Source organism: Barbus barbus (assembly GCF_936440315.1).
Source record: "Barbus barbus genome assembly, chromosome: 40".
Lineage (NCBI taxonomy): Eukaryota > Metazoa > Chordata > Actinopteri > Cypriniformes > Cyprinidae > Barbus > Barbus barbus.
The window spans coordinates 17,573,178-17,596,036 of record NC_136718.1 but is presented as its reverse complement, the minus strand read 5'-3'; the positions used below and the strand labels follow the sequence as shown (position 1 = coordinate 17,596,036).

The window sequence follows — 22,859 nt, the reverse complement described above, 5'->3', positions numbered from 1 at the left end:
TATGCGCGAGACAAAGCTTTAAGCAGTTCATCCAGTCAATGATATAATGCAATTATGCAAATAAGAATTTTAACCCAGGATTTACAAATGTAGTATGTGAAACCCCGAGTCGAAACCTAAATGCCCAGGGTAAATTCCTGACCCCAAGTGAAGAATGAATTGTGAATGAATGAACAGTAAATCATAATTTTGTTAACCCAGAAAGGCAAGAGTTGACAATTGTACTTATTTTTAATGTAAAAAACTAAAATGTACAAAAAAAATCTTGAGGTCAAATGTTTAGTTTCAGTAGGTCAACATGACACATCACAAACACATTTAGCTACAAAAAAACTACTCTGCTCTCTCTGTTGAGTTCCAGAGAATAAAAAAATAGAAATAAAAATAACTGGACCAAGAACTATTATTTAAAAATAAAAAATAAAATTTTAAAGTGCAAACATGCCTTTTAAAACAGTCTCATTGTGCTTATGTTGTCCTCTTTGTTCTTGATCCAAATATCATTTTTTTTTAAATGATGCTCTTTTAGAAAAAGTGGGGAAGCCCACCAGGGTATTTCAAGAGGGCTTTGACCAGAAAATGTGACACAAGCACCAGTAGATGACGCCTACTCTCATAAAAGTGTTGACATGCTGTCTGCTACTGCACACCTACATTAACATCCACTCATCTTTGTGTTATTAAGGTGCACCACACTTCAGAAGTTAAAAACTGCAATGTGAAAGTTCATTTTGTTCTTCAGAACAAATGTAACTCTTTTTGTTCAGATTAATCACTGAGACACCAACTGGAATGGCTGATTGACAGCCAGTCATGTATGTATTTCACAGTTTAGTAGATGTTCAGTAATTTTGTCCTCTTGTTACTGTAGCAATGCTAAAGTCAGATAAAAAAATAAAAATACTGTCCAGTAAACTCACACTATGAGTTTAGATTCTGAGTCTTGCGAATTGATGGACGCTGAGCTGCCACCTTGTTCCTGCTCAGGATGACGAAAACTACAGTCTTCCTGCTCAACAACCATTATCCTTGACTCCTCTGAGTGGTCTACAAGAAAGGAATGACAATACTGTAAAATCAGACAATATCATAACAGGTAGTTTTATTCTGAGAACACCATATAGGAAGGACAAAATGGACACAGGTTTAAATGGTACCTTGGTCGGGGGTATCGGTTTTTGGCTTCTTCTCTGTTTTGTTTTGTGCCTTTACGTATGCAACAACGGATGCTATGATAAAAAGGACAGCCAACCCTGCCATCCCTGCAGCAATGAAAACTGGAAGCCGGTTTGTCTGTTCTAGAGGAAACAAAAATGTCCTTGAGTACAGCTCTGCAATGGTGGTAATGTTTTTTTGTTTTTGTTTTTTTCACTAGATATTTTCATTTACCTTTTGTAATTTTTGTCCCAGTAGGTAAGAGATTTGGTCTAGGTTCTGTAACAAACACAAAAACATTAGATGATGCGGCATGTTGCTTTCCATCCAAGTTGTGTTCTCCTCACCTTCTAAATTTGTGCATGTACTGTCACTGGTAGCATTTCCTTTGACCAAAGTCTGTCCATCAGGACAACTAGAGAATGAATAAGAATGTTTGAATTATTTATGGCAAATGCATTTCGGAGAAACAATATTTAAAAAAACAGCCAATTGTACGCTACCTTTTTTTCCATTCTTTGCACATACTGTGGATTTTATCATTGAATTTTCCCTCTGGACATTTTCTACAAGATCCTGCAAGCATTAATTTACAGAATTTAATTGAAAATAATACAGCATAACCACAAGCAATTTGATATTAAAAAGCTTGAGAGCTTCTTAATATCAAAGCGGAGAAGGTGAAGAACAGGGGTTCAATTGAAATCTTACGTTCTTCGGTGGGCTCCTCCCCCACCTTGCATTCATCAACACAGAAGGAACATTTGTTGTTTCCACACCGATATCCGTCCTTGCATCCACATACGGTATCACTGCTGATAGTGCAAGGTTTATGTGTAAACTGATTTCCTGTAAACATGTACCAGAAAGATTAATGCTTACTCAGTATGATGTTATGTATATATTATGTACTCGGCATAAAGCACATATCAAAGCTTATGATGATGCAGATAAATAAAATCATTTGTTTTCTCATAACCATTAATTATCTTTTGCTAACCAAAATGACAGTGAGGATGTAAAACTGGATCATACCTATGCACTGGGTACATCTCAAGCAAGATAACTTAAGATTCTTAAATGGAATGTAAGTTTCAGGTTCACAGGGGGTACAGAACCTTTCTGGGTCTCTTCCACATCTTTCCACCAAGCGGTTCCCTGTAACCACAAGCAGCTGCTTTCAGCATGACTACTGAATCTCATACACATTTGACACTGATAGACATATGACTTCAGCACTCTAATCACTAAAGCGTGTCCAAAGGTCTTAGGTTTTTTTTCATCTCATTAAAATCCAGCAATAAAAAAGTTTTGAAAAATATAAAGTTCAACTTTTTATCTGATAATTTATTAACATTTTAGTCCACTGTATATTTAATTGTCTGATGTCATACAACATAACGTATGCTTATCTGGAATGACATTTCCAAAACATAGGGATTGTTACTGCTAATAGAGAATGACACCCACTGAGTCTCAGAACCCAGACCAGTGTTGGCCCAGATCCAGCCCACATCAGGCCCGCATGGATTTCACACGGGCCAGATCTGGGCCAACACTATGTTGCTGTCTGGGAAGGTTTGAAACTGCACATTTCAAGTAAGCTTTACAGAGCTCCTTATTTATAGTAAGATTTCTAGGACAACCCTTTGGGTTCTCTAAGGATTATCTAGTCATCTTTACGCAATGACAGAACAATTCATGGTTTTCCCTTTGAGTGCTAAACCACATCCTTTTCATGTGACACTTTTAAAATGATCTGAAACTTCCTTTACTAATGTGTAATTTCAGTGATAATCTGTAATCTGCTTTTTGGCATCTTCGATATTCCAATAAATTATTTTTTTAAAAAGGACTATTATTAAATTGCACCTTAAAATTAAGATAGATTTTTATTGTTAGGTTATATAACGCAGTACATTGCTGTCAGTAAATGTCTCTGTACCTGGCTTGCAGCTCTTGCAGCAGACGCCATTGTTTCCATTAAAAATCCAGTCATCACATCCAGTATCAGCACCTAAAGTGGAGTTCAGTACTAGACTGAATATTAGTAAAATCCTTGGAAGTCCTCTGAAAGCAGCCAACATTTCTTCCTGCACAACAAATAAAACATTTTAACAACTAAGGAAGATTGTTTAGCAATTATTAATTAACTGTAGGCTATATGTGATATAATACAATATAATTGTTTAATTACACTGACACTACTGTCTTCAGTAGAGCTGAACTTAAATTTCATAATGAATGTACTTTACAGTTACTGAACTGACTGGAGCTAAATAGTGACACTATTGACTTGCTACAGCTGATTTATAGCAGAATTTGGATTTGCCACATTTTTCAACTTTGCATCATTTATTCTGTTACTTTCCTGTTTAAAAATGTGAAGCTGCTTTGAAACTATCTCTATTGTATAAAAGACTATACAAATAGATTAACGATTGAAATATTATTATTAATAATAATTAAAAGTGTAATTCATTAATTCATTCAACTCTGTCAGCAGTGAACAGTGAAGTAAAATAGTCTCAATTAACATTTAAAATGCTCAAATGATTACATATTTTTAAATGTAGCATAGTTACAATTATGTATACATGATTAATATGAACGAAGTAGTCACATGTAAATAATATTCTCTTACTGTTTTCAGTGTAGTGGTCCTGACTCCAAGCAAACGCGCACTAAAATGAGAATTTCCACTGGCTTGTCATTTAAAGATCAAAAATGTACAACCTGTCATTGTAGGCGGGTCTATGACACGTTCTTTCACTCTCTCACACACTCCCACACACACACACACAGTAGCTGTCACACCTCTGTCAGCCTGACTTTTACTTCACCGTCTTCAGTGTCTGTCCTCACACATTTAATGTCGCGAAATAAAGCGTTACAGCGAAAGAGAGAGAAAGAGAGAGAGAAACAGGCAGCAGCCTTTGAAGCACGCGGACATACAGCTATAGACAGACATAGCCTACTAATAACTGTTTGTACTTTAACAGCTGGTTATTGACACATCATAACTCATAACTCAGTTCTCAGTACAGAAACTCTGCGGATGAGGAGTTTAGACTTCCTCATAAGTCTATTTAAATTATTTTCTTCTTACTCCTGCCTTTGGAATGGAGTTTGAAAGAGGCTTGGCAGTAACCTAAATTTCCTTGACTTTCAAGAAACAGCTGATTAAGACATTGCCCCAGTAAGTTTGTAACTCAGCTGCTTTTTTTTTTAACGGCAACACAAACAAACAACAAAAAATACCCATAATGAAAAAACATGCGTGTTATAAGGTTATTAAAGCGCTTTATTGCACAGTGAGATGAAGATAATTTGTATAAGACACTTTTTATAATACAGTCTTGAGCAATGCAAAAACCCACGAAAGCCACATTACACAAATAATCCGCCTTAACTGCAGTATCATGTCATTATTGACGTCGTTTCTAGTTGACCTAGCCTATTACTATGAGCTGTGCACCTCCTCTGACTCTGAATTATAGCAACAGCGTCCAAACATAGCGCCTCAGGAATAAATTGTACGTTACTGCCATACAGCCATATGGTAGGCTACAGCCATAGATACACCCTAGAATCCACATTCGACCGCTCCAGCCATGTCCGTTATCCCGGAAAGTTCTATATGTCATCACTCACAACATACAACAATATTTAAAAAAAAACAACAACATTGTGCAGCATCCGGTTGTAAAACTAAAGTAGGCTACCTTTCAAATGCCTTGTTAGCTAACGGATTTGTCTTGTATACAGGGGTGTGAAGTTTTTTTGCCCCCTTCCTGTTTTTTTGTTTTTAATTTGCATATTTGTCACACTTGAATGATTCAGATCATCAAACAAATTGTAATATTACACAAAGATTATTTTATTTAGTAAACATTGTGACGTTTTTCTGTGGGCGGAGCTTAGGTGGAGACAGAAAGATTCCACTAACCCCTTCACTAAGGCTAGCTATGAAGTCTATTTAGCTTGTTTTTTAATAATAACTGGAGTATAGCTGCACTGTCCAGGACCGCAATGTTATTTGAAAAGGTTCACTTTAACGGACGAAACCAGATTGGCTGACCCGCACACACTTGATGATTTGACCGGATTGTATAGTTAAGACAAACTCAGTGTCTATCTAGTCATGAAGATGTATTTCAATTTCAGCTGGCAACTATTTTTACAGCTACATTGTTATTCCAAGCCACAATTAATCACAACAATGTATATACAATTACATACGATTAAGCATATAAATAGTCAGTTTGTTGTTTTACACATTAGCAGCTACCTATTTCACCCATGGCATAGTGAGATGCATAAGAAATATGCAAGCATTTTTGACGATCATTTCTGTCCAGTCCGCTCGTTTTATCTCGTTTCACTACAGCTGTAGTCGGTTTTTTAACTGGCAGTAGCATTAGGTATGCCTTAAAGTTTCAAATTGGAGCCTCTACATCATATCGATTCGGGCACCCAACATCACAACAAGATGATATTTTAAGCTCCTTATGTAGCCGAATCTGTGCTGGTTTGAATTGGCTGCCTCCAGTTTTCGCTTTGTTTTGCCTCCAGCTAGCGCTGTGATGTAACTGTGGCGTTGGCCCTAAAAGGGTCTATTGGCAGTAACCTAACTCAGCTTTCTAAAATAATGTGGTTAATCACGGTTCTTTCATGATTTAATAGGAAGGGGCAATTAATTTTTCACGTAGGGCCAGGTAGCAAGGATCTTGGAAGGAAGATGGCGGCGCGATCGATCGCTGCGGCTGCTCCGGGTCCCAAAGACGGTGCTTTTATGTCGTTTAATGTCGTCTGTTCGTCTCCAAATAGTGTCAGTTTACCGCTATAGGTTTATAGTGTTTTTTTACTTCATTGTTGTAATGTCTGTATTTATGTAGCACCGTGGTCCTGCGAGACACAACATTTCGTTCCACTGCATGTCCCCACATGTAGAGGAAAGAAAATAAAGCTCAACTTGAACTTGAACTTGTAGGTTTGGACAGTTTTTTCTTCTTAATAAATGAAATCATCATTTAAAAACTGCATTTTGTATTTACTTGCATTATCTTTGAGTAATATTAAAATTAGTTAGATGATCTGAATCTTTTAAGTTTGACAAATATGCAAAAAAATATATATATTATCTTGAACACATATACATACATACATACACACACACACATATATATATATATATATATATATATATATATACATACACGCATATTGCCTCATTACTGGTTGTTTCTATGGGCCGCTATATGTAAGCAGTCGGCCATACTGGAACTTTCAAAGCCTGGAACTCTCAAGTGCAAGTACCTCTATCACTGTTAAAGAGTAATTATCTGGAGAAGTGGATTTACTTATAGAGTTCATTAAAGTTACCATGATCATTGATCATGGTCAAAGAAGATTTGAAAACGAGTAATCAGTCATAAAATTGTACGACCTTACCTTCACTCGGTAGAAATACAAACAACAAATACAGCTCTAAAAAGGGGCAGAGCTACATAAGGTCAGTTACAAGCTGTAATTATGTGTTCTATGAAGACCTGAACACTTTTTACAATCTCGTAATTAATAATCATATTTTGTGTTCGGTCAAGTGTGAAACAGACACACCCACCTTAACAATGTCAATATATAGTTTATCTTGCCCGAAAAGTCCATACCCATTACAGATAACTTCTGAAGTAACAAATAATTTACATACACACATCCTCTAGATACAAGACCCCATCTATTATTTTAGCCACATATTCTTTTTATATCTATTTCTTATGAAAGTGGATTCAAGAGGTTAATCAAGTCTATTGCATGTTAAGATGTCTAAAATTATAACTGTTAGTTCGTAAGCTTTTTTTTATTTGTCTATGGGCAATAAAGTGCTGCAGTGACATTTTCTTGTAGGCCAACCTGGAAATCTGCATTATCCCAGTTCTCTGAAAGCGGACTACTGAATAGGCTACAGGAGATTTCCTGTTCAGTTTGATGATGTGTAATGCCCCTGACAACCTCTGTAGTCTCATTTAGCCACTTGTTAGCAACCACCTTTTTCAAGATAACTCAAATATTAAAAATAAAAAAAAATCATACTGTAAATAAAACATGAAAATATCTCAAACACAGACATTATTGTAGGCATTTAACCAGAAAAAAAAAAAACTATTTTGAGACATTGGAAGTGAAAGTGCTAAAATGCTAACAAGTTTCAGGAAACTATCTACCCTCCAGACATGCATTAAAAATCCATCATACAGACCAATTAAAATAATTGAATGAATGAAAGAACAGCTCCTTTTAACACTGATATTAGTTTTAGGTGCTGGACCATAGTCGCAGCTAACTTGAGAGGAATGCCATGTCTTTTAAAGCGATGTGGAAAAACAGCTCTATCTGTGATAATGAGTCTCACTGTTTTTTCCCCCGTTGGTTTTTGTCTACAGTCTCATCATTTACAAAAAATTAGGCTGAATTCAGTAGTGCTATTCTAAAACACTTATGTCATATAATTAACTAAAAAGAAAGCTAGTAAGCTTCTGAGACATACACCTACACTATTACCACATCACACTCCCAAGTTGACCTTTTCATTGGAAGGTTTCATTGGTAATCGTCAGCCCACACCAAGAGGTCATTTGCAGATTGATTCACTTAAGAACCTGTCGAGACGTCATTTGAACGTCAGAAAAGAAAAAAAAAAAAATCAGTCTATGCATCAGACTCAGCATATATTGCACACGTTGCTAAAGACTCAGAGATATACATCAGTTTGTGTCACACCAAGGCTAAGTATCTTTTAGGCATCTGTTCTTTCCACTTGACACTTTCCCTCCCTTTAAATGATAAGCATTTTTTGCTTGCTGTCAAATAAAAAACACTTTGTCAAGCGGTCTAAGCTCACTTCCTCAGATTGAGAAACTGTAGTAGTGTGTCACAGCCAGAGCAGGGCAAATGTCTTATACGTAGCGGGGAAATACTTCCGTACGTATGCCAGGAAGTGTTTCAGAATCTGCATCTCAGGCTTACCATCGACTATTCTCTTTAAAGAAACTTTATAATGATGTAATAGACATACATAATTTATGAGGTGTAAAAGGCGTTTAGCCTTTAGATCATTGGTTCAGTGTGGAAAATGTTGTTTTACCACAACACCAAAGCTCTGGAGATATGATCAAAAACTATGCTTTGGAGATATAAAAATGATACCTTCTCACAAGTTTCATAATATATATACACACACACACAACACAGAGCTTGTCTTATAACTTGTATAATCTTGGGCATAAAGGACAAAAATGACAAGACAGGAGACACCTGTTCTTTGAAAATGATCCGGTGTTGTGGAAACACAAATCATGCAGACAAAACAGATAACAGATATCACTGCCGTAAGCTTTTACCAAAGACTCCAATGTTGTCTCCCAAATAGAAAATAGAGACCTGATGGTGCCAGACAGTAGACCAAGACAATGGCGGGCCACTTCTTAATACATAAATTTTATTTTCTCAGTTTTATATATATATATATATATATATATATATATATATATATATATATATATTTATATTTATGTTATATATTTACAATTTATTATTATTCTTTTGTGAAGAAACAATAAAGCAAACAGCTTTCACTGCAATCAGCGTTTCATTCAAAAGGGCCCAGAAGTTCCATTCCAAAAGTGCTTAACAAACTCTTACTCTTTCCTGTTTTGGCTCAGGCAGATGGGTCAGTTCATGGAAGATTACGAATAAGGACTCCGCCTCACTGCTTTACCAGTAAATTTGACCATAACAAATATATCCTTCCTCCAAAAACAACTGCTTTAGAATCATGACTCAGTAATTATCAAGGGCCTTTGGTTAGCCTATCTGCCTGTTTTAATATATAGGTTACAATTTACAAGGCCTACTACCATTCTACTGCATTAACTGTACAGTGACGTTCGTAATACAGTGGTGAATACTAAGACAACTGGTGACTATGAAAAGCACCTGTTTGTTATTGTTAAAAATGTATCATGTATATTTAGAGTTCATGATGGACATTTGGCATGAGTCTGAGCATTTATTTAGTGATAGCTTAACATGCTATCACGCTAATGAGGGAAGTCTGAGTTGTAGCCTCACAAGACAATACATTCAGCAATGTTTAGGGACGTCAATTGTCGTTACGATGTCTGATTGTCAATGGGGTTATGACTTTGTAAATATAAAGTCAAATGCAACTGTGTAAGGAAAAAATCATCCAGCGTGTGAATACATTTAAAAGTACAGACTGTGTAAAGAGTCATGCCGGTTGTCTGGCTTGTAACTTGTGCAAAGTGCAGAGCAGCTGAGTATAAGAAGCAGACAGTCTGATACACTGACTTTCCTGTTAAAAGCTTATTAGTTGAGTTATCTTGTGCTGCTACCGCAGTATTGTAGTTTTTGTGTTTCAGAGTTTAAATTAACTCTACAGTTGTGCTTTTTTTTTTAGTGTACTTCGGTGATCTAAATAACATTGAATGGACATTAAAGAAACAGTTGACCTAAAAATGAAAAATCTGTCATCATTAGCTCACTCTTATGTTTTTTTCCCCAAATACTTTCTCTCTTCTGTGGAACACATTTTTAAATATCCTGGTCATTCCTTTCCACATAATAGAAGTAAAAGGGGACTGGGGCTGTCCCGATATGCTCCAAAATTCCCAAAAAAAAAAAAAAAAAAAAAGTAACAAGTCCATGCAACAAAAGGGCTATATGACAAGTCTTCTGAAGACATACGATAAATTTTGGTGACAGAAAGCTAATCTGGTAACTAATGATAATCTTCTCTCTCTTAATTTTTTTCCTTCTCCTTTTATGGTTTTTTGTCATTTTGTAGCTTGACAGCCCTTGTCCCTACTCATTCTCATTATATAGAAAAGAGCTGGCAGAATATGTTCAGGATTTAAAAAATTGCAGTGTTAAGTATTATTTATATGCTATTATATTAATATTTTTAGTTAGCTTGATTTGAACATTTTTGTTAATTATGAGAATTTATCATTTTTATGAGTTATTTTTTAATATTTCTATACAATATTTATATTATTTTATTTAGTTTAAATCATTTTAGGACCACTGCTGTTGTTTAGTTAATTAAATGTTTAGTTCATTCTTTGTAAATTGCTTTAATGTATAAAAAAAAGCATTTTAAGACTTCAGCATAAATGTATTAAATTCTGTTAGTTGCCAAGGCAACATTTCTAATTTTCATTAAAGTTTTTCATCGAATATTTAGATTTGATTTCAGCTTTATTTCAATTACTGAACACTATTTTTTAATAGTTTTAGTTAACAATTACAATTTATTTTTTGTTCCACAGAAGAAACTGGATAAACGAGCAAGTTACAGAACTTTCATTATTGGGTGAACTGTCCCTTTAAATGCTTTAAATAGCGCTGTCAGTTTGTACATTTTCAGTGCAGGGATCGTCAGTAGCAAAAATTCATGAAGCAAACTGCGGGAAGTAGGCCTTGTGCTCTGAAAGGGTTGAAGGCACTCTCCTGTCACATAATATCAACAAAAAATTCACAAGGATTGCCCATAGCATGTTGAAATGACTGCCGACTAGCGGTGAGTTCTGGGGGTACGTTTCCTAGCTCCCGGACGGGGGGAGCCCCAGGTGGGCTGTTGCTTGCTGCCGCTTTGGGGGCGAGGTGTGCGAGGCAGTACGGAGGGGGCAAACCCGGCGGGCCATAAGAAGAGCCGTGACTTCTCTCACTGTGGGCACAGGACAGATGTTTGGGCTGAATGAAAGGGGCATGGCTGTAAGTGAAGTTGTGGCTATGCTGCGAGATGCTGTGACACTGGCCGTGGCTGTACCCAGAGTGAGTGTAACTGTGGCTGGAGTGGGCCTGACTGGCAGCAGAGCGGCTGTGGCTTTGATGACTCAGTTGACTGGGTGCTCTCTCACCCCTCCTTACAACCCACGCTCCCATTTCTGATTCACTGCCCCCACAGCACGGTGCCTTATGGTCCTTCTCTCGAGGGGAGGGTCTCCGACCTTTCCCAGCACTGGGGTTGGAGCCACTGCTTCTACTACCTGTGGTGAGAGATTAATGTATTTGGACAAAAGTAGTATTATTTTCCCTCACAAAACCACATGCTAACCAGACTCAACAAGCAATGACAGACATTTTTTCAGTTTTATCTTTATCTTTATATTTAGAATTACAGCCGTGACAAGCACATCTACATTTGGTTAGCTGCTTGATTTATATTTCTGTAGTGTCAACCCACGCAAAATATCATTGGATAAAATTCCGGCTTCTCATTTACACTATGTTTCAAACGTTTAAGGTCAAATGAGTACCTTTATTCAGCAGTGATGCATTAAATTGATCAAAAATGACTTTTGCATTGTTTTAAAAATGTTTAAAATAAATCCTGTTCTTATGAACTTTCTATTTATCAATGAATCATGAAAAATAAATGTATCAAGTTGGCAGTTTTCAGCTGATAAGAAGAAATCAGTGCTGTCAAACGCATCCAGAATAAAAGTTTTTGTTTATATATATATGTGTGTATAATTATTATGTATATTTAGACACACACATGCATTTTTTTATATTTTAGAAAAATATGTTTGTATACATGTTTGAAAATATGTTTGTATATTAAATATATTTATATATAATATAAATTACATAAATATAAATATATACATGTAAATATTTTCAAAATATATACTGTATGAGTGTGTATTTATATATACATAATAAATATACACAGTACACACATATATTATGTAAACAAAAACTTTTATTTTGGATGTGATTAATTGTTTGACAGCACTAGAAGAAATGTTACGTTGGCACCAAATCAGCATATTAGAATGATTTCTGATGGATCATGAGACACTGAAGATTGGATTATTGATATTTCACACTATTTTTACTGTTTTTGAAAAAAATTGCAGCCTTGGTGAGCATTAGTGACTTTTCAAAAATTCAGAAAAATCTTACCAACCCTAACTTTAGAATGGTAGTGTATACTAAAAATCAAAAATATACAGACAGAATGATTGTGGAAGCTGACAAAAATCCAACAAATCCCTCATGTTGTGCAGCAACATTTTTGCGCTCTACTGTAACGGTCTCCTTAAAATAAAACACAAAAATGTCCAAAATATTAACAAATATTTAGTATGTAATACTAAAAACAACCAAAACAAATTCCCCAATTCTGACAAGAAACACCATAAAAAGCTGTCTGGAGAAGCATCGTGGAAGGTACATGTTTAGTTTTACGCTCTTCATCTGTGCTCTGATTGGCTGTAATGTCTCACCTAGGACACAGTGTGAAGGTCAGCAATACCATGAGGGTAATTAACATCAATACCTTAACAGAAACGATATGGTACAAATATGAACATTTTGTGGTGGCTATGTGTTTTAACCAACGTCGGCATTGAGGGTAGGTCAAAATGATATGGATGGCCTAAATTTTTGCCATAATACAGTTCTTGGGAATGCATTAAGCTTTTACTGACATCATACAGTATCATTGAAATATTCACTTTAACTATTCCTAGTTGATTCCGACTGGCAAAAAGAGTAAATGTATTGCATAACAACTTTTCAAAGGATGAGAATCAGTCCGATTCTTATGCAAAATGAGGGTAAAACTGCACATGCACACACAAGAAACACAAACAAGAAACACAGCTGGGGAGTCACAATGGCCACCCCAATGATTCATATGCCATATGATGACAAACCACTGGAATAAAAAGATGTCAAGGAGAAAAGGTGGGGCGGGAGGACGTTTAAATGAGAGTGCTAATCTTACCGGATACCCCGTGAATAGAAGAAAATTCCATCAGTCTATAGACGGCCAGCAAAAACAGAGGGAATATCAGAATTACGACATGTTGCCCAACCAGATCTTCCATCTAACACTCCCACACAGAATATACCAACAAGCTCTTCAAAAAAAACACCTGCACACCAGTTTTTATGATGCCACCATATGTTATGCTTCCCAAAGCGACCAAACTTGAGTATGTTGGAGCGGTGTTAAAAAAGTCATTACGATCAATGACCTTTGCATTATTACTGATTCACATTCCCATTCCCAACTCTGTACTAACTCCACCATGCACATTTATTCAAAGGGTGGCATAAGCAGTGTAAATGATTTAAAAGTCTGGCCATACCACGTATATGGAATATCCAAGTGAATACAGCGACAATGATGAAGCTCTGGAAATGGAATAATTGGAAAAAAAAAATTGTTGGCATTTGAGATCTTGATTTAGTCTTACTGTTAAAAAGTCTTACTGTTTCATTATTTACTTTTTTTTAAATTCAATAAATAAAGTCATTTAATTTAAAGAAAGGATAATTGTAACACTCAAATGTAAAAATGATAAAGATAAAAATAAATTCTCACATATATAAATAAAGTTTGATATATAAACAAAAAAAAAAAATATATATATATAACGATTAGTGCTGTCAAGATTAATCACAATTAATCGCATCCAAAATAAATGTTTTTCTTACATAATATGTGTGTATACTGTGTATATATATTATGTACTGTATATATAAATACAAACACATGCATGTATATATTTATGAAAAATGTGTTATGTTTATATATTAATATATAATATAAAATATAAGAATATAAATGTATAAATGTATATACACATGTAAATATTTTCAAAATATATACTGCATGTGTGTGTATTTATATATACATAATAAATATACAGTACACACATATATTATGCAAACAAAAATTTATTTTGGATGCGATTAATTTTGACAGCACTTATATAAATAAAAGTTTAAAGATATTTTAAAAATGTTTTGAGAAAGTTATAGAAAAAGTAATTAATTAATGCTATTTTATGATTATGATTTATCTATATTACTCATGTATTATTATATATTATGCGATTTTATTTACATTACATCAAATAATTAATAATCATTATATCTTCTTTAAATATTTTTGTATTGTTTTGGGCAATTTAGAAGCAATACTACAAAAACATCAGAATTGTTCCTGTTTGTGTAGTATATCTTTAGGGTTTAATGTTTATTAAAATGTATTTGTCAAAACTTTGTCATGCAGGTGTCAATATTAAAGTCTGTCCTAAATCTTTAACTTATAATATGTCTCGTACCTTAAATGAAATTACACATCAATTATAATCATTCACATTATAGATAAATTTCATGAATGTAACATCAGCCTTTGTTTATTTCTAGTTTACCTGACTAATTAATTACTATGCATTTGATTTACATGAGTATCAACTGCCAATATGAAAAAATTGTTGATTTTTAAAACTTAATATTTTAAATACTTTCTGAATAAATGGACAAACTGAAAAGTGGTCTAATCATGCAAATATGTGCACATGATTTACTAGTCTTGTGTCAATGATGTCATTCTGGCTGGGTGCCGTGTTCATTCAGGTACTGAAAGCAAAACTCAATCTGCCATGAATATATTGTAGCATTGTACCTAAACACCCCACATGCAGATTTACAACAAACCCACTGACGGTTTCCATTTTACTGTAGTAAATTCCATTTACAATACATCCGAGCAGTTACTAATGTAATAGTTGTTACTAAACATCATTAGGCACACCTGAAACCGAAAGAAAAAGTCACACAGGAAGCTCACGGGATTGTGTGTGGGGACGAGTGTGGAAAGGGGTTTTCCCTTATATCCATAAGTGCATCATTTATTGCTCTCTCTTACACACAAACAACACCCACCTTCGCTCTGTTGGCTGCCAGCACTGCCACTGTGAAAACTGTGGCAAGGGTCCGAGTATCCAGGAGGGAAGCCCGGTGGAGGAGCGGGGTAACCTGGGTAAGGGTAGGGCTGACCGCCGAGAGGCCAGGGGTTGGTTCCTGCTGGAGGAAGAGGAGCGAGACCATCCTGGTCAGAGCCCCCACCACTAGATCCCTCGTTCAGATTGAGAGAAGCCATATCTGAAAACAGAATAATTACAGAATAATTACAGAATAACAGAATAATTACAATTATCTTTATTTCACGTCATTTTAATTGTAGTATTATTAATGACGGTTTATGACGCTAAGCACCAAATCTTTGACTTTAACCTTTAAGCCAGATCTTATCTTAATGTATTAAAGGTACACTAGTGTTAATAAATTGGTGGGGTTGGTCATTTCTTTTCTTTTTTTTGACAGAAATTAATACTATTATTCAGCAAAGATACATTAAATTGATCAAAAGTGATAGTAAAGACACAATCAGGGTTTTTAATACTGACAATAATCTGAAATTTTTCTTAAGCACAAATTCAGCATATTAGTATGATTTCTAAAGGAACATGCAACACTAAAAGCTGGTGTATTGGCTGTTGAAATTCAGCTTTGCCATCACATGAATAAATGACATTTCAAAATACATTACAATTGAACACAGTTATTTTAATTCTAATAATATTTTACAATATTACTGTTTTTGATCAAATAAATGTAGCCTTGGTAATATAAAAGTTAATAAGAGAATCTTTATCAACTCAAGTGTGTGTTCACTGTACTTTGGCACAGGTCTCCAAAGGTGTAGTAGCACTGCTCCGAGAAGGTGATTTTATTGACTGTGTGTCTCAGGTAGCCGTGTTTCAACAAACTGCTGGCATATTTTCGAGCATCTCGACGGTCCTTGAAGCCCTCCACCCGTGAGAACAACCAGTCGACAACATCAGCCCCTGGAACACAGAGATTGAGCAAATGAGAAAAATAACACAGATTACATTGATTATACAAAACATCTACCAAAAACTAGATGCTAAGGAAAGTATCTCCCACCCAACAAATTTAAACCACAGCAAAGAAATGCACAAACCGATGACAGCATTGGCTATAGTGATCTTCAACCACATTCGGTCTCTAATCTCCAAGCCTGAATCTGGTAGCTGCATAACTTTTACTATAGTTGCCATGTCTGTTTTTGACACTGAAATGGGGAGGTCATCAAACTCTGTGAAATGAGAGAAAAATTACAGTGTTGAGCATCATAAATCTGCCATTCTATTACCAGATGATCTCTAGAACAGTGACTTTGATCATACCGTAATGGGGGAATGGCCCAGAAAGTGCAGTAGTGTGTGAGATCCAGGCAGCAGGGTCGATTGGTCTCACCGGCTCGGCTGAGGACAGACAGACAGACAATTTAAGTACAATCCAATAAAACTGATCCAAAAACTGAACTGGATGAACACAGCATGGGTCTTCATGTCTACAATTTAGCTGCTATAATGGCAGGCAGTAGGTACCTCTAGGAATGGTGAAGTAGCTTCTAGGAGAGGGGTCCCAACATTTCGCCACTGTTAGGCTTATCGGCCTGTAGAGGACAAATGAAACACGAAACCGTGTTAAAGAGAGCATACAGATTCACTGAAAATGTATCAATCAACTGAGGTGTAACATCCAATCTCACCCAGGTTTGGAGACAATCTCCCGTAGAATCCTGACAGCATCATCATTACTCATGTTCTCAAAGTTCACGTCATTGACCTGAGGAAATTAAACCTCCCATTATTTGATGCATTACTTCAGATGAAGGTTTTTGGGTATTTTTACTTGAAAATTGCTTGAAAATTTATCAACAATAGTCCCTATGAGTTTAAATGCAACTATTGTGCAGCGTCATTATTGTTATTGTATTATTTGCAGAAGCTCCTCCACTACAAGTTTTTATATATAACAATATATATATTTTCTTATTTGAGGAATTTAAAGGTCAGTACACCTAAAAAAAAAAATAATCAAACTAATTTTTTTATTATTATTATTTACTGACTTTAAATAGTAAAACAAAATAATAATTATAATGATTATTAATAAAATAATACATTTAATAAATAAAATAATGAATAATACAATTATTATAAATAAAAAAATAGTCAAAAAATGACTACAAATCTCATTCGAGTTTCTTCTATGGAACATAAAAGGTGAATGAAGAGAATCCTGGCCACTCTTCAATAAAACAAAGGTGAATGGAAACTAGGTGTGGAACTAAGATGCTCCATAAAGGTATTATAAAAGTGGAACAAATGACTATATGAACTATATTCTGAAATCTGATAGCTTTGTGTGACAAAAAGACCAAAATGTAAGTCAACTTGTTCCTCACATAAAGCTATTATATATAACAGTGAATTAAGTAATATGGACTTTTTTATAGTGCATTTTTACTACTAATTCATTGTAATTGCGTAAAAAAGGATGAACAGGATATCTCTTTTTATGTATATCAATAGAAATGAATTCAAATGAGTTTGGAACAAGTTGGTGAGTAAATAATGACTAAGGTTTTTTTACTTTAAAAAAGCCACAGTTTCTTAGTCTACCAAACTGCCTGTTTGTTTACATATGTGACGTTTTATGGTCATTTGGACATCATTTTGCAAAATTCACCTAATAGCACAGGGTCATCTAACCATTATGGTTTTTAAATCAGATCACCAGGGTGAGGAAAACCCCTTTGTTATGTAAATAAATGACAAAAGACTTGAAAGCACCACTCTGTCCTTTGCGGTCATTGACACAAAAAGGTCATATAGCAGGAAGGAAAGGGAGTGGAGCACAATAAGTCAACAACACTGGGAGGTGACCCAAACCTTGACAATTCCACAAGTGCATTTAGAAACTAAAACGAGAAGAGACTTACAATAACAGGCCAGTTTCAGTTCTGTTCAAGTAATCATTGAAAGTGAAATTTATCTATTAAATTTGACAATGTCGCAGTGACATTGAAGATATATATAAAATGATTTTCCTGGTGTTAAAATTGAAGTGGTATTTACCTAATAGAATGACATGAGGGTGAGTAAATCATGACAGAATTCCCCTTTAAGTAACATTGTGGATACTGGCAATTATTAGGGAGCACATTTTATCATTTTTAATCTTACATTTATATTTAGTCATTTGGCAGACGCTTTTATCCAAAGCGACTTACAATAGGGGAGAAATCTTCCTAAAAGTGTATTAGACCAGTGTCTAGGTCCCCCTTGAAAGTGGTTTCAGACTGCTGATCATTTCACCTGTAACAGCATGTCTCCAGGCTCAATCCTGCCGTCAGCCGCCACCGCTCCACCTTTCATAATAGAGCCAATATAGATGCCTCCGTCTCCTCTGTCATTACTCTGACCCACTATACTGATACCCAAGAAGTTGTATTTCTCTGTGAGAAAGAGAGATAAGGCTGTGAATTTCCAATGCCGTGTTCATCTTTATTTAGACCACACTGTGCACACTAGACCTTGAAATACGGGAGGTTCGGTTTATTAAGCAGGTGCAGTTGAAAGATAAGAGATAAGAGGGAGGAGACAAGGGATGGATGATGGGAAAAAGAACAGGGTGATCTAATAGTGAATAAGTTCTTACCCATATTGAGAGTGACAGTGATAATGTTGAGGCTCATTGTGGAGTCTGTAATACTACTGAAGGACGAGGACTGTAAAAAGAACATATAAAAGATTAGTACAGATCAAACACAAACGTGTAGAGATGTCTACTTTTTCCTCCACATTCTCACCCTGTCCATTTTGGTGACTTTCTGCCTCCGTCGTCGGCGTTTGTGTCTACGCATGAGGTGTGATGAAGAGCTCTGCTCGGTTGAACTGCTAAGTCTGTGGCTTCAGAAAAAATGAGAGATCACAGCAGAGATCAATGCTACACTAATAAAGCAGCATGTTATTATGAAACTATAAGGGCTTTATTTTAGTGGTCAAACATGATCTCCAATATGAGTTCAGTTTTGAGGTCAGTTCAAGTTGTCAATTCATATCAGTGGGCAAATGAATACAGTCATTGTTTGAAAGGAAATGAATCCTGCACTCTCAGCCAAACATGTTCCAGGGAAATGAAACACTGAGTAATGTCTGACCTGCTGGCATCCTCATCCTCCTCACTGTCGATAAAAGAGCTGGATTCCAGCTCACTGCTCATCACTGATGCACTGTCATAGCCAACAGCTAAGTCACGATTCGCCCGCTCTGATTTCGAGTGACCATTCACACGAGGGACTGAGACAAAACAAAAAAGACATTGTTTAAAAGCTGAGGAAAAACAATACTTCAAAGACAGAATACAGTACATAATTCTGGGAAAGGCACAATAGCACTGAATGACAAATTTGATAAACAGGAAAGTGTTTTCTTGATAATGAACTTATAAAGACAGTCTTTGTTTAAAAGGAATTGAACCCTCGTCCATTTAAAAGTTTCAAACAATCTATGGATGAAAGTGTGCAGTCATAATACTCAAATGGGCTTTATGCTGAAGAACTGAAGGTTTATGAAGTTATTCGCTTCTGGAAACCATCACATCAGTCAAAAAACATGCTGGGGTATACATACAGAGACAAGGACGAAGCTGTGTCTCTGGGTGGCATCGGATGCGCTGAAATGGTCTGACCAAACGATAAGAGCGCTGTGGACCCCGAGAGCGACCGAAACATTCCAGTACTGCAGGAGTGGCCATTTCAGACCATTACCTTCCACATAGCCACTCATACGCACAAATCAGACACAGCTATATTATCCAACCATATTTGGCTCTTCACACACTGAGGAAGCTCTATCATTCCATGCCATGTGTGAGTTCACAGGACAACGGTTTCACCCCAACGATCAAGGGTACAAGCACAGGCCTGTGGCAAGATGAGCTGCACGCCTGCAGCCTATCAGTAGCCCTCTTTTTTTTCAGAAAGGATAGTCCACAGGTGGGTAATGCATTTATAGCCTCTCCAGAGTCCCTTTAGGCTCACTTTAGTATGCGTTAGACGTCAGGAAAGAGAAATAACAGAAGATGAAGATGAAGATGAAGATTTGCTTAAGATATGGGCACCAAAACAAATCTCTGGTAATGTTCCTTCTCTGACTTCAGGAGATGACCATGCCTGTGAAGCGCAATATTAATGTAAGTGAAGAATATATTCATACTAAAATCAAAACAGGCTATAAAAAGTCTAAAATGCTTTTTATAAAAGGCCTAAATCCTTTAATATTTGCTGAACTATTTCTAATGTTTCCTAGTCCAGTTAATTCACTACTGAATAATACTACTGATCAAGAGATTATAATAAATCTTAAGTAAACTTTTATATGGTAAGTAGAATATACTTATAGACACAGGATTTGACAGGATATTATTTTACAGATGTAACATTATATAGGCTAGTATATTATAAATATATACTTTATGATTACCATTTAATTTAGAAAAAATTGCACAGCAACAAGATTACAATCTATATCTATAACTTTACTGAATGTATTTTACTTTATCAGTAATTCATTCCAACTACACATAAAAACTGTATTTGTATCAACATGCAACAGAGATTTTAACCACACAACTAATTTTTTTTTCTTTGCATACAACACTAGTTCAAATTAATTATACGGGGTGGTGTACAAAAAGTAAAAAGAAATCCTAACATTCATGATAAAATTTATCTTAAACTTAAAAATACTCTTGTTATCAGAGAGATGCATTTGTCTTACCTCTGCTGCTGCACAGTTTTCATTACAGTGCTGCACCTCTCATTAGCTTGCAACATATCAAGGGCTCAATGAAATGTAACCTCCTTCACGCGGGAACTCAACTGTCTATCAAATATGTCCCCGCATCAGTTTCCACTTTAACGGCACAGGAGTGTGTAAGACAATGAACAAGCCCTGAGCGAGGGTGCAGTCTACGCTACTCACATATAAGCCTCTGGGCACTGCTGCCACTGATAACTGATGACTTTAACGGTAAAGCTGTGCACACAGAAAACTGTCATTTTGTTGTGCATTCACGATGACAGCAAAACACCACACAACACGAAATCTAGCTTAACCTACAGACGAGCCAAACCCAAAACAAATCAACACCTACATGTACACCAAACAGCAAAATGGAAACTGAATATCGGTGGCTCAGCATGGTTAATAGATAAGTGCCTGAGGCTAGAAAAGAGATCTCCTCTCTCACTCCTTCTGCCCCTAGGGCACACACCTGTCCTTAATAAGCAAACACATATTTTTCATCCAGTCACACCCAGCAGAGGTCAGCACTGGGACAACCTTGACAAATCACCCTCTGACTCTGCGAGATTGACAGAAAGTGAGTGCAAAAGCCATCTGAATTTTGCATTTGTTGCTTTTGTAATGAAAAGGTGACTCTGCTTTTGTAAACTAAGAGCTAAATAAAACTTTATTACAAATTAAACTAAAAACAAATCAATAGTGAGAAATATAATATTAGATTTGTCCTTATCAGAGAAAGGAATGTGTGCATTTGTACGTCAAATAATAATACTAACAAATATATATATTTATATTTGATTGTAAAGCTTAATATTCAGCATCATTCCTCCAGGCTTCAGTATCAAATACATGCATGTGTGTGTTATTAATGTATATTTTTAAACATTAATCTTCAGAATCTATCATGATAACTTTCTGGGTTTAACAGCTCTACTATGCATGACTATTTCTGGAGAAGAAAAGGGGAGCTGACCTGACATATTTCTCACACGCTCTACATCCAAAACCTCCAGAGATACAGCGCACAGTTACACGACTGCTCCAGACATACATATGCTAATAGCGAATGAAGATGCTTTACTTCAAAGACAGACTCAAAAAACCCAAGTACAGTTTGGATCACAACCATTAAACCATCAAGTGTTGGGGAGCAACAAACTGAAAGTACTGACACTACAAAACACTCCATGGGGAATGATGTCTCTAGCAGACAGTCGGAAACACAGAGGTTCAACAAATATCCATAAATCATCAGTATCTTCAGCGAGCACACAAACACAAACACACACACACAAACACCTCCATCTGTCTCTTGTGTCTGACGGTGTCGCTGCTAATGAAGCTTCACTAATGAATGCACTTGGCACTGATGAGGTGCAAACAGCAGGAGAAATAGAGAGAAAGAGCATGAAATGATTCCAGTGGACAGAACTGGAGAAACAGCGGGGCTTCCACAAATACATCAGATAGTATGAGAAGGAAGCAATCCTGTACTTTTCTATACAGTAAGAGGCTGAGGAAATCAACTATGATAATCAGGTTCAGCAATGTAGACATTCTAGATGTAGCTGGGGCATTTTCAATCACCTTAAAATCTATTGACAACACACACACACACCTTTAATCTTCTCTCATTGCAGGCAAAAGTACCTATAAGGAGCCAAGAACATTTTTTGCTGATGACAGAATATTTTTCTGTGCAAAAGGAAGCTTTTAAATTTCCAAGTGACCTCTCTTTACCCAGAGCTCAAGTCAGCATGCACACCAACAAAAATAAACTTTCTGTACTGGTTTAAAACAAGCAAACTTCCAGCAAACAACCACAGAAAGCTGGGAAATATGCTGGGGGAAAAAATCAACTACATCCTGCAACACCCTGTAACAAATTCTAGAGATTTGAAAGTGTTTAAGTTGAAGCGATGACGTTAAAGGAGTATTAGAGGAAAATTATGTCATTACTTATTCACTTAAGAACAATATCTTATTCAGCAAGGAATCAGAATCAAGTGACCATACTTTTCCCTTGTAAATTAATGATTTAATTATCTCCATAAAGAAAACAAAATATCACCACCCTTTTAGGAAAGTGTTAGGAAGTTAATCACTTTTTGAAATATATTTATCTTATGT

The 22,859-nt window shown here is 35.8% G+C and overlaps 2 protein-coding genes across 3 annotated transcripts in view; both read right to left on the bottom strand.

Moving 5' to 3' along the window:
- Positions 1-213: 213 nt before the first annotated feature.
- On the bottom strand, positions 214-3,835 carry LOC306859364 (tumor necrosis factor receptor superfamily member 9-like). The gene is made up of 9 exons (XM_079400380.1): positions 3,800-3,835; positions 3,101-3,248; positions 2,191-2,313; positions 1,867-2,004; positions 1,659-1,731; positions 1,503-1,570; positions 1,390-1,434; positions 1,158-1,298; positions 214-1,047 (listed from the first exon to the last, which is right to left on the bottom strand). The coding sequence occupies exons 2-9, from the start codon at positions 3,240-3,242 to the stop codon at positions 917-919; spliced, it is 861 nt and encodes a 286-aa protein (XP_079256506.1). The 5' UTR covers positions 3,243-3,248; positions 3,800-3,835; the 3' UTR covers positions 214-916.
- A 6,379-nt stretch (positions 3,836-10,214) lies between these two features.
- The window catches only part of LOC306859793 (segment polarity protein dishevelled homolog DVL-1-like), a 33,783-nt gene continuing 21,138 nt past the window's right edge, over positions 10,215-22,859 (bottom strand). The window contains exons 5-15 of one of the 2 annotated variants that reach the window (XM_079401062.1): positions 19,082-19,220; positions 18,731-18,830; positions 18,580-18,649; positions 18,237-18,376; positions 16,625-16,701; positions 16,461-16,528; positions 16,257-16,334; positions 16,031-16,165; positions 15,726-15,893; positions 14,929-15,147; positions 10,215-11,228 (exon numbers count right to left, since the gene is read on the bottom strand). In XM_079401062.1, coding sequence (XP_079257188.1) covers positions 10,693-11,228; positions 14,929-15,147; positions 15,726-15,893; positions 16,031-16,165; positions 16,257-16,334; positions 16,461-16,528; positions 16,625-16,701; positions 18,237-18,376; positions 18,580-18,649; positions 18,731-18,830; positions 19,082-19,220 — 1,730 coding nt within the window. In that variant the 3' untranslated portion in view covers positions 10,215-10,692. The remainder of the gene's footprint in view (positions 11,229-14,928; positions 15,148-15,725; positions 15,894-16,030; positions 16,166-16,256; positions 16,335-16,460; positions 16,529-16,624; positions 16,702-18,236; positions 18,377-18,579; positions 18,650-18,730; positions 18,831-19,081; positions 19,221-22,859) is intronic. The other variant, XM_079401063.1, reaches the window with a different exon arrangement.